Raw genomic sequence first — 20,250 nt, 5'->3', positions numbered from 1 at the left:
GGTCCGATTTTCCGTACTCTACTCTGAAGCAAGGGAGAGAGAGGAAGGTGTTCAAGCTGGACAGGCCACATAGCACCATCATGCTGATGTCACGAGCTGGAGGAGCAGTTGGGAGCTTTCGTAACGTAACATTCTATACCGGCTAGCAACTGCCTTCGTTGGTTCAGCAAGCCCAGAGAAGGTAGCAGCTCCTTCCTTGTTTCCAAAAAGGTCTGAAGGTCCAGGTTTGGAAAGAGAACTACTGCTTTCAGGACACGATTACAAGTTGCCTGAATGTTGAGAGCTCTAACTTTTTCGTGTATGTTCTGCCAGCAGTAGGAGAGTGGAGGAGAAGCCTGAAAGCTGGAAATGGCCGCAGCTGGGAATGACCGCTCTTTCCATGTTTGTTCCCCCTACGCACAGGTAAATGCTGTAGATTGTAGAGTGGTTTGTACCCTTGATTCTCCTGACATATCTGTCTTGAAAGGGAGGGTGGTTATGTAAAGTTAGACATCGCTATGCCACTCTGCGTGGGTCCTGGCCCCATCTGTAGATCAAACAGCTGATTTTCAGGAGCAGTGAGAAGAGCTCACGATCCTCTAAACACCCAGCTGTCCCGACGACAGTCCAGAAGTGGCATGTTTTGGAGATGCTGCTCTGAGACCCAGCTGCTAATGTCTGGAACTGGGTGGAACTTCCCGTCACGTATTCAACTATTTTCAAGTGTGACTTTGATGTCCTTTAAAAAATGACATAGAAACTCATTAAGAAACCGCCGGTAACCCACGATACTGCACGCACTGCAGTACAGTAAGGAGACTGCTTTGCTCCTATTCTCATCTACAGACATCACGAAAGCTCCCTTGCCCTAGCTCAAGGTAACTTTAGAGTTATCTGGAGCTTAAGATAACTTTACATGTTCGAAAGTAGCAGCGCGTGGTCCCACAAAATCTTAGTCATATGTTCACAGCAGTACGCTGTATATGAATCCATTTAGTCCCGTTTTATTGCTGTACTGACAGTATCTGAAACCTGTTTTCTCCTGCAGCAGAAGTACAGCAACATCTCCTGTTTCTGGGAAAAACGACCATCAGGCTGCTTGAGGATCAGTTGCGCCTTCCATCACAGCAAACCTCGCAGCATAAATGGACTTTTTTTGCCGCCGAGTAACAGTGAGTAAAAATATTTTCTCAGCCGTTTCTCCAGTAGAGCTCTTAAGTAAGTGCACAAAAACGTCCTTCCAGCGCTTACGTAGCGTACGTGCAGGTGAAGAAATGTACCATGGCAAATCAATCAGGTATGATCCGCTATGCCGGCAAGTTGAAGGCAAAGAAAGGAATTGGATTGGCATTTGAATAGGGTTGCCATATGACTTTTTTTAGCTGTCTGCTTACGAATCTTTGTAACTATCGGTGACATGAAAGGTGAAGTCACAAAAGGCAGTTTAGGTTGCTAAGATCCATGGAGTAAAAATGTTGCCTTCCTTGGGTATTTGCTAGATGAAATCTCTCCAGGAGTGAAAATGGTTAGTGGGCAGGTAAGCACTTAAGAGAAATGAAAAGCAGCGTGTGTGGTTGGAGGGAGGAGGTTGTTAGGGCCACCAGCAGCAGTATCTGTTGATAGAGCACAACATGTTATATGGATGAGACACCCCTTGTAGAGACAACATCAGATTACAGTGCTGTGTGTGCAGATGTATTTCCAGTTTGTCGTTTGGAATAAATTAATAAATCAATAAATACATTACTAATGAAATGAATAAATAAAGGCTCTACCAAGTTAAGTGTTGTATCTTAATTTCTCTTGCACGAGATACAACAAATCTGGTCTGCAGGAGTGCTACTAAAATGCCTTTAACATGATACACATGCTGCTCATAGGCAAGCAAGAGATGCACAAGAATCTGGTTGAGTGTAAATTAATGTCATGAACTTCATATTCCTTCTCAAAATCTACACTTTGCACTTAGTAGAGAGAGTTGTGGTTCAGAAGATTTTGAGAGAAAAAATTGTCGACAAGCTAAAAATTGGTACTCCTGTGCTTAGCGTTGCTAAACTCTTCAAAATCGATGCCATGGCCTGCCTATTATTCAGCATGTTTAAAATATTTTCACAGGTGGGGTTCTAAACTCATTGACTCACTTCAGCCCCCGTATTACTAATCCCATGTTGTCCCATGGTGTAAATATCTGCCTGCTTTTTCAGACTTTCTGTACTTGGAAGACGCTCTTTTGCCGACCTCAGCAGAAGATTTTTCGGAAAAGGCACAATCCGTCTATTTAATGACTCCTTCAGTATGGCAATGATTTCAAGAAGATACCTGCTGGCCTGAACCTGGATTTGATCTTCCAGTTCCCTCCTAACAAAATGAATGTAATGTTCTTTCCTGCAGATGCCCCATTGCAACAAGGTGTCCAAGAAGGGATTCCGCACCCAGCCCATGGTCAAGAGTCACTCAGAAATCAAAAGAATATTTTACGACCAATTCACCCTCCACTGACTATACACCTCAACGATGAAGACGACGATGAGGACGATGATGAAGAGGAGGAGAACGGTAAACAATTTTTTCTTTTGTTTACCGGGGGGTAGAAGGGGGTTTTCCACTCTCGCAATGCACTTTCCAACTCATTTATTAGCATAACCATCAAACCATCCTCTTTTGAGAAAAGAGGTCTTGACGGGTTTTTGACATAATCTCCAAACTATTGGAACTGGTAGTCACTCTTCAAAATTTCTCAAAATTTGGGGACAAAATGACAAGTTCAGGAGGTACTTCTTCTCTGGGAAACAAACTTTTGAACAGGGGCTGTACACTCTCCTCACTGAAGGTGAAGTCACAGGTTGGTTTACAAAAGGTAGCTGTGTGACTTCCCCTTAAATACTTTGCTCAAAGTATTTACCTATTAAACTGTCTTTCTTTCAAGCCACGAGTTTTCTCACTTTTTCTCTGCCGATTCTCTCCCCCATCCCACCATGGAGGGCAGGTTTCTCATGCTGACTAGAAGCCTTGTTTCACTGATTTCCTAAACTCTGTAGGCGGTCTCATTTTACTACAGAAAGATATTCTTCAATCTAGCAAAGAGAATCCCCTCAAAACTCTTCATTAGTTTAACCGAGTGTGTATGTGTATACATTTATTGCTATATTAGATTTTATTTAGGTTTTGAAATGTAGTTAAACCGTTGACTGAGAGACTCGTTGGGAAGGAATGAACCGTGCAGTCCCAGGGGGTGAAAGCGAGAGACCGACCTGCTCTCATGCGTGCACTCCGCAAATTCCTGTGCTAGTTCTCAGGCCGCCCCAAGCTGCTTTTCACTTTCCCCCTGCCCTTCGGGGCTGCCTGTTAGCGCTTCCTAACTCGGTTTCAGTCCGAGTAAGCCACCTCAATTTAAACAGTATAAAAAGGAGGGCTTTGCTGATCTTAGCGGCCTTAACTGAGACAGACAAGGAGCACTCCCTTCACCAGCTCTGCCGGCAGACATTGCAGCAGAGGAACTTTGGGCAGAGCTTGTTGTATACGTGTTGGAACTGCAATTCCACTGCAGCTGGAAACTCCTGCTATTCAGGAATCATTTTTCTGTCCAGAATCAGAGGTTGCCGTCAGAAAAAAACAAACCCTGACCACAATGAAACTCACGTTGGTTTTTGACCATTAAGAATTGTTGAAGGTCTTTGTATAGATACCGCGTAACCTTTTAAAAATACTGCCTACAGGTGCTCCTGACTGGGTGCCTCAGACTGCTGCAGACCTTGAAGAGGAAAGAGCAATAAAGGAAATATGCTATCAATCTGGTAAGTAGGAAATCAGTCACTCTTTCCTAAACAGCAATATAGTCACTCTTTCCTAAACAGCAATACTGCCGATACAGTAAACATTGGGTTTTTTCCTCCCCTGGGGGTATGTTTAGGAGAGTATTACGGGATTCAGTACCCTCAGGAACACCAATCAACAAAAACTGTGTCTTCACCTCGGGAAAATGAGCTACTACCCTGGGAAGCTACCGAGCGAGACTTGCAGGCAGGCAAGTGCTTTTCATCTTCTGGGACATCGTTTACCACTTTTTAAATTACTGTTACAGGGAGAAACTACTCCATAGCTTGCCCCTCCTCCCCTCTTCTTTAATGTAGTGACAATGAAGGATAGCGTATTACAAAGAGCGTCAACAGACTTCACTACTTTTTCCCCATATACATGGGTAGTGTCACACACGTGGCGACTACCTGCGCCCACTGGCGAGGGAAAAGGTAGAAATGGGCTATTAAGCCTATGTCTACTTTCCTGAGACACACGACAGAGGTGGTCTTCCCTACAATTTTTCCTCACGACCAAGATTTATGTCACCTCATTGAGATATACTTAGACTATCGACAAGGAAATCAGTAACAAACAGGCAAATACAGGTTCTAATATAGGTCTGTCTTTAGAATTAGATACATTCAGAGAAAAGGATAGAGATGTTTCCCCAAAGCATTTCTTCCAGACAGTTCTCTGAGGTTTTTGGTACCACAATGACATGCATCTTGAAAATACCAGAAATTCAGTCAGATAGGATCACTGAGGGAGGAAGAGAATGGCAGCGCCATTCCCCGGGCTTACACACAAGCAGCTCAACCACTCTCTCTGTTGCCCTTCCAGGCGACGGTGATACAATTCCTACAACATTTAAGAATGCAAAAGGAGAAGGAGAGAGCTCAGGAACGACAGTACCAGCAGAGACCATTCCCAGAACAGATCGTGGATCCTTTGAAAACGGAGGTAATACACTTTAGCATCAGCTTCTCTTTGCTGAACATCATGTGCTAAGTAAAAAAACCTGAACGTGCACGCATTAAGCTTCACCATTTTAGATCTGAGTTATTCTTTCTTTGTTATGTTCTAGAGACTCTTTCTCATGCTGCACCATTACCTGTAACAATCAAAAACACTCTTTACCATTCTGCTTGGGTTAGCATCATTCTAGTAAAAAAAGATCCTCTATGCTGATTCCAATTGAATTTTTCCTGCTTAATTTTGGAAAAGAATTGCTTCTGTGAAGTTATAAAACAGACATGTCCGCAGTAGAATACCCTTACCACTAGGTACGTTGACATCGGAGCTAAAGCCAATGTGACAAGGTTGAAGCTTTGGCCGTTCACTGGTAGTGCTGCAATGCTCCTTGGCACCACGTCAGCAACGCCAGGTCAGCTGTTACAAGCATGCCTGGGCCCATGCTGTAAACTGTATCACCGATGTGCCTGAGGATTAAACTTATATCAAGTTATAAACTGAAGTTAGTTTGCATGCCACATCATTTCAGTTGTTCAGCTCGCAGGACAACACGTAGCTCAACTGACGATGCAGCCGAGCCAGAGGAAAAGCGTGCCTCATGTGCAGCACGTGAGAAATAAGCACCGGTAGGCAGGACCATGCTAATTAAGGTTCCTGGTTTGTTGCTAACTGAGTTACCTTGTAGCGACACACAGACCAGGGTTGTCACCCTGTGCTGTGGAGTCCCTTTGCATTGGGTTCCCATTTAGATGGTACACTTTGACTTTGGAAAAGGATTTGTTCCCCCTGTGACACGCTGTCTTGGTTTTACCCCAGCCGGCAGCTAAGCACCATGCAGCCGCTCACTCGCTCCCCCCATCGGGATGGGGGAGAGAACTGGAAAAGTTAAAGTGAGAAAACTCGTGGGTTGAGATAAAGACATTTTAATAGGTAAAGCAAAAGCCGTGCGCACAAGCAAAGCAAAGCAAGGAATTCATTCACCACTCCCCATGGGCAGGCAGGTGTTCAGCCATCCCCAGGGAAGCAGGGCTCTGTCACGCGTAACGGTTACTTGGGAAGACAAACGCCATCACTCCGAACGCCACCCCCCCCCCTTCTCTTCCCCCCAGCTCCTTATAAACTGAGCATGACGTCATATGGTATGGAATATCCCTTTGGTCAGCTTGGGTCACCTGTCCTGTCTGTCTCCTCCCAACTTCTTGTGCAGCCCCAGCCATCCCGCTGGCAGGGCAGTGCAAGAAGCAGAAAAGGCCTTGCCCTGTGTAAACACTGCTCAACAAGAAGTCCATAGAACAAAAACATCTCTATATTATCAACACTGTCTCCCGCACAAATCCAAAACATATCCTCACACTAGCTACTATGAAGAAAATCAACCCTCTCAGCTAAAACCAGGACACACGCACATAAATTGCATGCAGCTTTTGATTCGCAGTGATTACAAACGCGTATGTGGATTAAAGCTAATGTTTGTACTTTTAAACTGTAAACCCAAAATACAGTATTCATGAAGATTTGCAAATTCATAATGAGAAGCATTCTAAGCCAGAAGCGGTCAAAGACATTGAACGAGTCCAACACCTTTGTGTTTATAGTCAATTTTTGAGTTTCCTTGCAAGATTTTGCAACTGTGAACTCTTCTAGAGGAACCATAACCGCTTCCGCTTTCCTTCTGAGGAACGGCACTTTTAACATGTACAGCCCAAGAAGACCTGTGTATGAAGTGGGAGATCTGCTTTAAAAAACAAAAACAAAAAAACCCAACCCAAAAATACCCCAAAACCACCAACCAAACAAAAAAGCATTTTTGGAGGAGAAGATTGTGCCTGCTTTTGCAAAAAGTAAATATGCGCTATTTTAATCCCTCAGGAACCAATCGCATGGAGCGGGTAAAGAACTATCCCGGTAAAGAAGCAAAGGAGAAGCAATGGATTTCCGAGGAAGAAAGCAAGTCCCATAACACAGGAACAGGAAAAGGTATTTTGAGAAAACAGTTGGCTTATTCCTTCTTGTTTACTCAACTCACAGATGACTTGGCAGGACCTAGTTAATTTCTGTTCTTAGTGTCAGATAGGGACAGTCCATATTTGGATTGGACTAGCCACAAAGAGCATTTGCTTTATCTAGGCCTTCCAGCCTCCGGCCTCCTGCAACATGTCCAATTTTGAAGGAATAGCCCAGCATTTTGGTCTGAGTTTGCTGCTTCTCTTTTAGGAATTCACACTCCAGACCCCAAAGCAAAACCACGTCGCCAACAAAGGGGTCAAAGTAAGGACGATGAAGCTGCTTCTGCTGTTCCTCCTGTGAGAGAAACTGGAAGAGACACTTATTTCAGTTCTTCAGAACCTCGAAGATCAGCATATGTAGTCTACCGTACTGCCACCGTCACCCAAGAACCAAAGTGCAATGGACCGACAGGTGGGTTCCTGCTTACACAGGATCCTTAAACGTTAAGAAAGTGATTTCATCTTGCCCGTTTCAGTCACCTCTCTTAAGCTGGGCTGAATCTCCACCTAGAGGTGCCTCCCTGTCTTAATTGCCAATCAAAGGAACCTCCTTCAGACACAGTAACCCCCACTTTCAGACAAATGAAGTGAAGCAAAAGGAATCCCAGCATCACCGCTTCGTCTCAGGGGCGAATAGTTGTGGGGTTTTTCTTTTTCTTTCATAGAGATTACAGAGAGAACATTCTCAATGCGAAGAACACATCTTATCAAATTTCCAGGTTGAGAAAGGATATAGCGTTTAAAAAAAAAAGAAAAAAACAACCCCCCCCCAAAAAAGGCGATCACCATTTTTGTCCTAAAAACCACCATTAGCACTTTCGCTACCTTTCTTTTCAGCAGTACCTGAGCCGTATGCTGGGAAACGCTCCAAACAAAAGAATCAGCTTGATGCAAATAGAAGATTTTGGACCCAAACCGAAAGCTATGGTAAGACTCACAGGCTGTGTGCAAAAGGAAAAATTTAGGACTATTGTGGAATTAGTACTTTGAATTAATGGAATTAATCTGGAATTAACAGAAAACCAGAGTATTCATAATAATGATTTCTAACCGAGTTTTACAGAAAACTAGTCAGTCATTGGGCAGCATACTCTGACGCAAAATCAACCACCTAGTACAAAAACATAACACTGCCTTGCATCTAGCGCTTTCCCAAGCAGGGACAAAAAAGGAGACCGGATTGTGGAGTAGTCTAATCTAAAAGCAACTGATGCCTTTGGGCAGGTTGTCTACACAGGAACATTCACTTTGTCCAAGTCAAGGATGTCCGTGGCACAATCCGCCTCCTTTGGAAGATCCTGTGAGCCTGATGGAAACGCTGCGAGATTACAGATGATCTTTAGAGTTCTAGGGGCAAAATCTATATTTAATACTACCTTGTATTTCAGAGGTGGTGTCTGAGTCACCCAATGTATGCATTGATACTTCAGCTAATGTAATATTTAATTCGCATACCAGGCTAAGAGAGTCTTTCCCTAAATTGCAGCTGAAATTAAGAAAGAGTGCTTGTCTTTTTTCTACAGACAAATATACTTCAGGCTCTTACAATGCACCAACTTGGAGGAAAAGAAATCCACACCCTAAAACGTTCTCAAAGTCTAAAACAACCAGTCAGGTAACTGAGATTAGAACCTCTATCTTGCGTCTTCTGTTGGAAGTCTAATTCTTAACACCTTTTGAACAGAGCATAGACTTTCCCTCTAATAAGTGATGCACAACATGTTCTGCCTATCTATTTTGACAACAGAGCCAAGAAGACAGGGAAGTGAACAGGAAAGGAGAGCGATACATAGACAGGAGAAAGAGATGAAGCCAGTTCTTCGACTTACAAGAGCAATCGAAATTGAAATGTGGAAATTATCAGCTGGAAAATCCAAAGAGGACACAATTGCAAATTCCAAAAATAAGATGCAGGAAGTACACGACAATGTTTCAAAACTGATTGAAAACACAAAATATACGTTCTGTGTGATCACAGATCCACTAAGGTTAATTTGTTATGAAAATTTGACTGTTGAAATGACTTTTGCAGATGATGTTTTAAGGCATAATTTCTAAGATGAATAAATACTAGCACTTTTTCACTTTGCAGTTTCAGAGGTCTTTTAATGCAACGCATCTTCTCGTTTCCTCCCAACCTCCACACTTCTGTTACTCTTCCCCAAAGAAATTACACACCCTTTACTATACAAGTTCTAGTGTGCAAGGCAGAACTACCAACCGGACATTTTAGAACCAGAGTAGTTCCTTGACCGGCACCTTCACTGCAACCAACCTATAAACACCTACTATCTTTACGGTAACTACCACTTTGCGGTCAAGATGTTTAATGACAGGTGAAGTCACAACAGCTGTAATCCAATAGAGCACACAATAGAAGTGAAACCTAAGTGAAACAAGGCTTCTAGTCAGCACGAGAAACCTGCCCTCCACGGTGGGATGGGGGAGAGAATCGGAAGAGAAAAAGTGAGAAAACTCGGGGCTTGAAATAAAGACACTTTAATAGGTAAAACAAAAGCCACACGCGCAAGCAAAGCGAGACAAGGAAATGGCTCACCACTTCCCATCGGCAGGCAGGTGTTCAGCCATCCCCAGGAAAGCAGGGCTCCATCACGCGTTAACGGTGACTTGGGAAGAAAAAAACGCCACCGCTCTGAGTCTACCCCCTTTCTTCTTCTTCTTCTTCTTCTTCTTCTTCTTCTTCTTCTTCTTCTTCTTCTTCCCAAAGCCCCTTATATGCTGAGCATGACCTCCTATGGTATGCAATATCCCTTTAGTCGGCTGGGGTCAGCCGTCCCGGCTGTGTCCCCTCCCAACTTCTTGTGCACCCCCAGCTACTCGCTGGTGGGGGGGGGTGAGAAGCAGAAAAGGCCTTGACGCTGCCTGAGCACTGCTCAGCAGTAACCAAAATATCCCGGTATTAGCAACACTGTTTTCAGCACAAATCCACAGCACAGCCCCACACTGTGCAGAAAAATAACTCTATCCGAGCCAAAACCTAGTGCAGGGAGGTCCCCTTACACGACCACCATCAGGATGGCATTGGTACTCAGAGCTGAACAACGAAGTTACTGACGTTTTGGCAATCGTTTCAGCTCTTCCATCCAGAACCCAAACACCCAGGGGAGAAAGTCACCCAGCCGACACACAGCAGTAGCTGCTGCTCCTGCTGCTGCTGCTGCTGCTGCTGCTACTAAAACCGGGAAACACGACCCGCAGGCCCACAGCCAGACAGGTGAATGCCACCCCAATCACAACAAGAAATAACTGTGATTGGGCACCATGACTTACTACTTTCACCTTGCGAAGTATTGCACCTCTTGCTGCCTCCGATGAATGCTTCTGTCATAAGTCCGATATTCCTCTGATCACCAAATAAAACTGTTGAAAGAAAAGAAAGAAAAGAAAGAAGAAAAATGAGAGCGCAGCTTATTTTTCCCCCACAAGGCTCACAAGCTCCCAGTGCCGTCATGTTGGAGCGGCCTCGTTCCTTGCCCTGGCTGTTCCCTACACTTGGAAAAAGCAAACGCAACCTCAGGGCCAACACCTGGGTGCACCTGGCAGGAAAGGAGGGGGACAGAGCTGAAACGGCCCCCAAACGACCTTCCTTTCCCGCCTTCCAGGGGGGAGCCCTACGGAAACCTCTACCGTGCCTTTCGCTCCAGACCTGCAGCGACACTTCCCGCCGCCCGGGTCTCCCCTCCCCACAGCCAGGCCTCACTGAGGCACAGCTACACAGCTAAGAAGAGCCCCTGTTTGGATAGCTCTTGGCAGCGTTAACACTTTCTTACTCGGGCTGCTCCTGCCCGCTGGCAGTTCATTATTCATGGCCCTCGCCTGCTTTCCGGCATGTTCCTTCCCCTGTGTGCCCCAGTCAGCTGTAGGGCTTACGGACCTGTGGGAGCCCTTTCACTCACATCATTTCTTGCTTCACAGCTCTTCGGGCCATCTCCTGATACCTGAGTCACAAACAAATTGATCGGCTCCTCGAGAGACCTGAAGACTTCCAGTCATTTCAATGCCTCCGTGCTTCTCCCCCAGCTTGGGCATAACCACCGCTGAGCCAGCCTCGTACCATTTGTGCCCGTGGAGTCTCTGGCACCTGAAGTGTTCAGCTCCAAGTCACTGATGTCACTCAGTGTGGGAACTGTGACCCCCTGTCCTGGGGATCACAGCCTGCCTGACCGTTTTCCAGGACTGAAACTTCCTTTCCCCGCCTAGATATTGTCTGTTCAGAGGCAGCCTCGGACGGGAGCGAGAACAGAGGTCTTAATTAGGGACACAAGTGTACGCTCTTCTTTCTGCTTTAGCTGTGGCACTGGACATCATGGAAGCAAGAAAAAGCAATGAACCCCAACAACGTCGGCCGTTAACAGCTAGCAGTGTACTAACACGAAGCAGCAAGTTTCTCCATCCAAAGAAAGAGGTGCTGCAAGAAAAACATGGGCCAACAGGATTTTGGTTGAAAACCTAGTCAAAGGATAAGGATAAGCAAGAAGTTGGGTATTCTTGTAGCCCTGCCAAATGGGTTTGTTCCGGTTTACGTTAAAGAAACACCAGAAGGGGAGACCCTTTGAAACGGTCCGATTTTCCGTACTCTACTCTGAAGCAAGGGAGAGAGAGGAAGGTGTTCAAGCTGGACAGGCCACATAGCACCATCACGCTGATGTCATGAGCTGGAGGAGCAGTTGGGAGCTTTCGTAACGTAACATTCTATACCGGCTAGCAACTGCCTTCGTCCATTCAGCAAGCCCAGAGAAGGTAGCAGCTCCTCCGTTCAAGCACCTTTCGCCGTCTGTTGGAGTTTTGTTTCCAAAAAGGTCTGAAGGTCCAGGTTTGGAAAGAGAACTACTGCTTTCAGGACACGATTACAAGTTGCCTGAATGTTGAGAGCTCTAACTTTTTCGTGTATGTTCTGCCAGCAGTAGGAGAGTGGAGGAGAAGCCCGAGAGCTGGAAATGGCCACAACTGGGAATGACCGCTCTTTCCATGTTTGTTCCCCCTACGCACAGGTAAATGCTGTAGATTGTAGAGTGGTTTGTACCCTTGATTCTCCTGACATATCCGTCTTGAAAGGGAGGGTGGTTATGTAAAGTTAGACATCGCTATGCCACTCTGCGTGGGTCCTGGCCCCATCTGTAGATCAAACAGCTGATTTTCAGAAGCAGTGAGAAGAGCTCACGATCCTCTAAACACCCAGCTGTCCCGACGACAGTCCAGAAGTGGCATGTTTTGGAGATGCTGCTCTGAGACCCAGCTGCTAATGTCTGGAACTGGGTGGAACTTCCCGTCACGTATTCAACTATTTTCAAGTGTGACTTTGATGTCCTTTAAAAAATGACATAGAAACTCATTAAGAAACCGCCGGTAACCCACGATACTGCACGCACTGCAGTACAGTAAGGAGACTGCTTTGCTCCTATTCTCATCTACAGACATCACGAAAGCTCCCTTGCCCTAGCTCAAGGTAACTTTAGAGTTACCTGGAGCTTAAGATAACTTTACATGTTCGAAAGTAGCAGCGCGTGGTCCCACAAAATCTTAGTCATATGTTCACAGCAGTACGCTGTATATGAATCCATTTAGTCCCATTTTATTGCTGTATTGACAGTATCTGAAACCTGTTTTCTCCTGCAGCAGAAGTACAGCAACATCTCCTGTTTCTGGGAAAAACAACCATCAGGCTGCTTGAGGATCAGTTGCGCCTTCCATCACAGCAAACCTCGCAGCATAAATGGACTTTTTTTGCCGCCGAGTAACAGTGAGTAAAAATATTTTCTCAGCCGTTTCTCCAGTAGAGCTCTTAAGTAAGTGCACAAAAACATCCTTCCAGCGCTTACGTAGCGTACGTGCAGGTGAAGAAATGTACCATGGCAAATCAATCAGGTATGATCCGCTATGCCGGCAAGTTGAAGGCAAAGAAAGGAATTGGATTGGCATTTGAATAGGGTTGCCATATGACTTTTTTTAGCTGTCTGCTTACGAATCTTTGTAACTATCGGTGACATGAAAGGTGAAGTCACAAAAGGCAGTTTAGGTTGCTAAGATCCATGGAGTAAAAATGTTGCCTTCCTTGGGTATTTGCTAGATGAAATCTCTCCAGGAGTGAAAATGGTTAGTGGGCAGGTAAGCACTTAAGAGAAATGAAAAGCAGCGTGTGTGGTTGGAGGGAGGAGGTTGTTAGGGCCACCAGCAGCAGTATCTGTTGATAGAGCACAACATGTTATATGGATGAGACACCCCTTGTAGAGACAACATCAGATTACAGTGCTGTGTGTGCAGATGTATTTCCAGTTTGTCGTTTGGAATAAATTAATAAATTAAATCAATAAATACATTACTAATGAAATGAATAAATAAAGGCTCTACCAAGTTAAGTGTTGTATCTTAATTTCTCTTGCACGAGATACAACAAATCCGGTCTGCAGGAGTGCTACTAAAATGCCTTTAACATGATACACATGCTGCTCATAGGCAAGCAAGAGATGCACAAGAATCTGGTTGAGTGTAAATTAATGTCATGAACTTCATATTCCTTCTCAAAATCTACACTTTGCACTTAGTAGAGAGAGTTGTGGTTCAGAAGATTTTGAGAGAAAAAATTGTCGACAAGCTAAAAATTGGTACTCCTGTGCTTAGCGTTGCTAAACTCTTCAAAATCGATGCCATGGCCTGCCTATTATTCAGCATGTTTAAAATATTTTCACAGGTGGGGTTCTAAACTCATTGACTCACTTCAGCCCCCGTATTACTAATCCCATGTTGTCCCATGGTGTAAATATCTGCCTGCTTTTTCAGACTTTCTGTACTTGGAAGACGCTCTTTTGCCGACCTCAGCAGAAGATTTTTCGGAAAAGGCACAATCCGTCTATTTAATGACTCCTTCAGTATGGCAATGATTTCAAGAAGATACCTGCTGGCCTGAACCTGGATTTGATCTTCCAGTTCCCTCCTAACAAAATGAATGTAATGTTCTTTCCTGCAGATGCCCCATTGCAACAAGGTGTCCAAGAAGGGATTCCGCACCCAGCCCATGGTCAAGAGTCACTCAGAAATCAAAAGAATATTTTACGACCAATTCACCCTCCACTGACTATACACCTCAACGATGAAGACGACAATGAGGACGATGATGAAGAGGAGGAGAACGGTAAACAATTTTTTCTTTCGTTTACCGGGGGGTAGAAGGGGGTTTTCCACTCTCGCAATGCACTTTCCAACTCGTTTATTAGCATAACCATCAAACCATCCTCTTTTGAGAAAAGAGGTCTTGACGGGTTTTTGACATAATCTCCAAACTATTGGAACTGGTAGTCACTCTTCAAAATTTCTCAAAATTTGGGGACAAAATGACAAGTTCAGGAGGTACTTCTTCTCTGGGAAACAAACTTTTGAACAGGGGCTGTACACTCTCCTCACTGAAGGTGAAGTCACAGGTTGGTTTACAAAAGGTAGCTGTGTGACTTCCCCTTAAATACTTTGCTCAAAGTATTTACCTATTAAACTGTCTTTCTTTCAAGCCACGAGTTTTCTCACTTTTTCTCTGCCGATTCTCTCCCCCATCCCACCATGGAGGGCAGGTTTCTCATGCTGACTAGAAGCCTTGTTTCACTGATTTCCTAAACTCTGTAGGCGGTCTCATTTTACTACAGAAAGATATTCTTCAATCTAGCAAAGAGAATCCCCTCAAAACTCTTCATTAGTTTAACCGAGTGTGTATGTGTACACATTTATTGCTATATTAGATTTTATTTAGGTTTTGAAATGTAGTTAAACCGTTGACTGAGAGACTCGTTGGGAAGGAATGAACCGTGCAGTCCCAGGGGGTGAAAGCGAGAGACCGACCTGCTCTCATGCGTGCACTCCGCAAATTCCTGTGCTAGTTCTCAGGCCGCCCCAAGCTGCTTTTCACTTTCCCCCTGCCCTTCGGGGCTGCCTGTTAGCGCTTCCTAACTCGGTTTCAGTCCGAGTAAGCCACCTCAATTTAAACAGTATAAAAAGGAGGGCTTTGCTGATCTTAGCGGCCTTAACTGAGACAGACAAGGAGCACTCCCTTCACCAGCTCTGCCGGCAGACATTGCAGCAGAGGAACTTTGGGCAGAGCTTGTTGTATACGTGTTGGAACTGCAATTCCACTGCAGCTGGAAACTCCTGCTATTCAGGAATCATTTTTCTGTCCAGAATCAGAGGTTGCCGTCAGAAAAAAACAAACCCTGACCACAATGAAACTCACGTTGGTTTTTGACCATTAAGAATTGTTGAAGGTCTTTGTATAGATACCGCGTAACCTTTTAAAAATACTGCCTACAGGTGCTCCTGACTGGGTGCCTCAGACTGCTGCAGACCTTGAAGAGGAAAGAGCAATAAAGGAAATATGCTATCAATCTGGTAAGCAGGAAATCAGTCACTCTTTCCTAAACAGCAATATAGTCACTCTTTCCTAAACAGCAATACTGCCGATACAGTAAACATTGGGTTTTTTCCTCCCCTGGGGGTATGTTTAGGAGAGTATTACGGGATTCAGTACCCTCAGGAACACCAATCAACAAAAACTGTGTCTTCACCTCGGGAAAACGAGCTACTACCCTGGGAAGCTACCGAGCGAGACTTGCAGGCAGGCAAGTGCTTTTCATCTTCTGGGACATCGTTTACCACTTTTTAAATTACTGTTACAGGGAGAAACTACTCCATAGCTTGCCCCTCCTCCCCTCTTCTTTAATGTAGTGACAATGAAGGATAGCGTATTACAAAGAGCGTCAACAGACTTCACTACTTTTTCCCCATATACATGGGTAGTGTCACACACGTGGCGACTACCTGCGTCCACTGGCGAGGGAAAAGGTAGAAATGGGCTATTAAGCCTATGTCTACTTTCCTGAGACACACGACAGAGGTGGTCTTCCCTACAATTTTTCCTCACGACCAAGATTTATGTCACCTCATTGAGATATACTTAGACTATCGACAAGGAAATCAGTAACAAACAGGCAAATACAGGTTCTAATATAGGTCTGTCTTTAGAATTAGATACATTCAGAGAAAAGGATAGAGATGTTTCCCCAAAGCATTTCTTCCAGACAGTTCTCTGAGGTTTTTGGTACCACAATGACATGCATCTTGAAAATACCAGAAATTCAGTCAGATAGGATCACTGAGGGAGGAAGAGAATGGCAGCGCCATTCCCCGGGCTTACACACAAGCAGCTAAACCACTCTCTCTGTTGCCCTTCCAGGCGACGGTGATACAGTTCCTACAACATTTAAGAATGCAAAAGGAGAAGGAGAGAGCTCAGGAACGACAGTACCAGCAGAGACCATTCCCAGAACAGATCGTGGATCCTTTGAAAACGGAGGTAATACACTTTAGCATCAGCTTCTCTTTGCTGAACATCATGTGCTAAGTAAAAAAACCTGAACGTGCACGCATTAAGCTTCACCATTTTAGATCTGAGTTATTCTTTCTTTGTTATGTTCTAGAGACTCTTTCTCATGCTGCACCATTACCTGTAACAATCAAAAACACTCTTTACCATTCTGCTTGGGTTAGCATCATTCTAGGAAAAAAAAATCCTCTATGCTGATTCCAATTGAATTTTTCCTGCTTAATTTTGGAAAAGAATTGCTTCTGTGAAGTTATAAAACAGACATGTCCGCAGTAGAATACCCTTACCACTAGGTACGTTGACATCGGAGCTAAAGCCAATGTGACAAGGTTGAAGCTTTGGCCGTTCACTGGTAGTGCTGCAATGCTCCTTGGCACCACGTCAGCAACGCCAGGTCAGCTGTTACAAGCATGCCTGGGCCCATGCTGTAAACTGTATCACCGATGTGCCTGAGGATTAAACTTATATCAAGTTATAAACTGAAGTTAGTTTGCATGCCACATCATTTCAGTTGTTCAGCTCGCAGGACAACACGTAGCTCAACTGACGATGCAGCTGAGCCAGAGGAAAAGCGTGCCTCATGTGCAGCACGTGAGAAATAAGCACCGGTAGGCAGGAACATGCTAATTAAGGTTCCTGGTTTGTTGCTAACTGAGTTACCTTGTAGCGACACACAGACCAGGGTTGTCACCCTATGCTCTGGAGTCCCTTTGCATTGGGTTCCCATTTAGATGGTACACTTTGACTTTGGAAAAGGATTTGCTCCCCCTGTGACACGCACATAAATTGCATGCAGCTTTTGATTCGCAGTGATTACAAACGCGTATGTGGATTAAAGCCAATGTTTGTACTTTTAAACTGTAAACCCAAAATACAGTATTCATGAAGATTTGCAAATTCATAATGAGAAGCATTCTAAGCCAGAAGCGGTCAAAGACATTGAACGAGTCCAACATCTTTGTGTTTATAGTCAATTTTTGAGTTTCCTTGCGAGATTTTGCAACGGTGAACTCTTCTAGAGGAACCATAACCGCTTCCGCTTTCCTTCTGAGGAACGGCACTTTTAACATGCACAGCCCAAGAAGACCTGTGTATGAAGTGGGAGATCTGCTTTAAAAAACAAAAAAAACCCAAAACAACAAAAACAAACCTCCCAAAACCCCCAAAAAACCCAACCAAACAAAAAAGCATTTTTGGAGGAGAAGATTGTGCCTGCTTTTGCAAAAAGTAAATATGCGTTATTTTAATCCCTCAGGAACCAATCGCATGGAGCGGGTAAAGAACTATCCCGGTAAAGAAGCAAAGGAGAAGCAATGGATTTCCGAGGAAGAAAGCAAGTCCCATAACACAGGAACAGGAAAAGGTATTTTGAGAAAACAGTTGGCTTATTCCTTCTTGTTTACTCAACTCACAGATGACTTGGCAGGACCTAGTTAATTTCTGTTCTTAGTGTCAGATAGGGACAGTCCATATTTGGATTGGACTAGCCACAAAGAGCATTTGCTTTATCTAGGCCTTCCAGCCTCCGGCCTCCTGCAACATGTCCAATTTTGAAGGAATAGCCCAGCATTTTGGTCTGAGTTTGCTGCTTCTCTTTTAGGAATTCACACTCCAGACCCCAAAGCAAAACCACGTCGCCAACAAAGGGGTCAAAGTAAGGACGATGAAGCTGCTTCTGCTGTTCCTCCAGTGAGAGAAACTGGAAGAGACACTTATTTCAGTTCTTCAGAACCTCGAAGATCAGCATATGTAGTCTACCGTACTGCCACCGTCACCCAAGAACCAAAGTGCAATGGACCGACAGGTGGGTTCCTGCTTACACAGGATCCTTAAACGTTAAGAAAGTGATTTCATCTTGCCCGTTTCAGTCACCTCTCTTAAGCTGGGCTGAATCTCCACCTAGAGGTGCCTCCCTGTCTTAATTGCCAATCAAAGGAGCCTCCTTCAGACACAGTAACCCCCACTTTCAGACAAATGAAGTGAAGCAAAAGGAATCCCAGCATCACCGCTTCGTCTCAGGGGCGAATAGTTGTGGGGTTTTTCTTTTTCTTTCATAGAGATTACAGAGAGAACATTCTCAATGCGAAGAACACATCTTATCAAATTTCCAGGTTGAGAAAGGATATAGCGTTTAAAAAAAAAAGAAAAAAACAACCCCCCCCAAAAAAAGGCGATCAGCATTTTTGTCGTAAAAACCACCATTAGCACTTTCGCTACCTTTCTTTTCAGCAGTACCTGAGCCGTATGCTGGGAAACGCTCCAAACAAAAGAATCAGCTTGATGCAAATAGAAGATTTTGGACCCAAACCGAAAGCTATGGTAAGACTCACAGGCTGTGTGCAAAAGGAAAAATTTAGGACTATTGTGGAATTAGTACTTTGAATTAATGGAATTAATCTGGAATTAACAGAAAACCAGAGTATTCATAATAATGATTTCTAACCGAGTTTTACAGAAAACTAGTCAGTCATTGGGCAGCATACTCTGATGCAAAATCAACCACCTAGTACAAAAACATAACACTGCCTTGCATCTAGCGCTTTCCCAAGCAGGGACAAAAAAGGAGACCGGATTGTGGAGTAGTCTAATCTAAAAGCAACTGATGCCTTTGGGCAGGTTGTCTACACAGGAACATTCACTTTGTCCAAGTCAAGGATGTCCGTGGCACAATCCGCCTCCTTTGGAAGATCCTGTGAGCCTGATGGAAACGCTGCGAGATTACAGATGATCTTTAGAGTTCTAGGGGGAAAATCTATATTTAATACTACCTTGTATTTCAGAGGTGGTGTCTGAGTCACCCAATGTATGCATTGATACTTCAGCTAATGTAATATTTAATTCGCATACCAGGCTAAGAGAGTCTTTCCCTAAATTGCAGCTGAAATTAAGAAAGAGTGCCTGTCTTTTTTCTACAGACAAATATACTTCAGGCTCTTACAATGCACCAACTTGGAGGAAAAGAAATCCACACCCTAAAACGTTCTCAAAGTCTAAAACAACCAGTCAGGTAACTGAGATTAGAACCTCTATCTTGCGTCTTCTGTTGGAAGTCTAATTCTTAACACCTTTTGAACAGAGCATAGACTTTCCCTCTAATAAGTGATGCACAACATGTTCTGCCTATCTATTTTGACAACAGAGCCAAGAAGACATGGAAGTGAACAGGAAAGGAGAGCGATACATAGACAGGAGAAAGAGATGAAGCCAGTTCTTCGACTTACAAGAGCAATCGAAATTGAAATGTGGAAATTATCAGCTGGAAAATCCAAAGAGGACACAATTGCAAATTCCAAAAATAAGATGCAGGAAGTACACGACAATGTTTCAAAACTGATTGAAAACACAAAATATACGTTCTGTGTGATCACAGATCCACTAAGGTTAATTTGTTATGAAAATTTGACTGTTGAAATGACTTTTGCAGATGATGTTTTAAGGCATAATTTCTAAGATGAATAAATACTAGCACTTTTTCACTTTGCAGTTTCAGAGGTCTTTTAATGCAATGCATCTTCTCGTTTCCTCCCAACCTCCACACTTCTGTTACTCTTCCCCAAAGAAATTACACACCCTTTACTATACAAGTTCTAGTGTGCAAGGCAGAACTACCAACCGGACATTTTAGAACCGGAGTAGTTCCTTGACTGGCACCTTCACTGCAACCAACCTATAAACACCTACTATCTTTACGGTAACTACCACTTTGCGGTCAAGATGTTTAATGACAGGTGAAGTCACAACAGCTGTAATCCAATAGAGCACACAACAGAAGTGAAACCTAAGTGAAACAAGGCTTCTAGTCAGCACGAGAAACCTGCCCTCCACGGTGGGATGGGGGAGAGAATCGGAAGAGAAAAAGTGAGAAAACTCGGGGCTTGAAATAAAGACACTTTAATAGGTAAAACAAAAGCCACACGCGCAAGCAAAGCAAGACAAGGAAATGGCTCACCACTTCCCATCGGCAGGCAGGTGTTCAGCCATCCCCAGGAAAGCAGGGCTCCATCACACGTTAACGGTGACTTGGGAAGAAAAAAACGCCACCGCTCTGAGTTTACCCCCTTTCTTCTTCTTCTTCTTCTTCTTCTTCTTCTTCTTCTTCTTCCCAAAGCCCCT

General features: G+C 44.2%; 1 protein-coding gene across 1 annotated transcript; it reads left to right on the top strand.

Moving 5' to 3' along the window:
- The first annotated feature begins 218 nt into the window (after positions 1–218).
- LOC129201578 (uncharacterized protein C12orf50 homolog) lies at positions 219–19,339 on the top strand. The gene is made up of 13 exons (XM_054813076.1): positions 219–402; positions 1,028–1,151; positions 2,371–2,535; positions 3,696–3,773; positions 3,890–4,003; positions 4,618–4,737; positions 13,741–13,905; positions 15,988–16,107; positions 17,393–17,428; positions 17,738–17,941; positions 18,367–18,456; positions 19,053–19,144; positions 19,277–19,339. Exons 1-13 carry the CDS (start codon positions 349–351, stop codon positions 19,337–19,339), a joined length of 1,425 nt encoding a protein of 474 aa, XP_054669051.1. The 5' UTR covers positions 219–348.
- The last annotated feature ends 911 nt before the right edge of the window (positions 19,340–20,250 follow it).

The sequence above is a fragment of the Grus americana genome, chromosome 1, assembly GCF_028858705.1.
Source record: "Grus americana isolate bGruAme1 chromosome 1, bGruAme1.mat, whole genome shotgun sequence".
Classification (NCBI taxonomy): domain Eukaryota; kingdom Metazoa; phylum Chordata; class Aves; order Gruiformes; family Gruidae; genus Grus; species Grus americana.
Note: the sequence above shows the minus strand (reverse complement) of the source record. Positions and strands in the feature narration are given on the sequence as shown.

Coding starts and splice junctions, on each gene's coding strand:
- LOC129201578 (XM_054813076.1), top strand. CDS start 349: ATGGCCGCAGCTGGGAATGACCGCTCTTTCCATGTTTGTTCCCCCTAC. Junction 16,108..17,392: donor TGGATCCTTTGAAAACGGAG/GTAATACACTTT, acceptor TTAATCCCTCAG/GAACCAATCGCATGGAGCGG. Junction 19,145..19,276: donor AGTCTAAAACAACCAGTCAG/GTAACTGAGATT, acceptor TTTTGACAACAG/AGCCAAGAAGACATGGAAGT.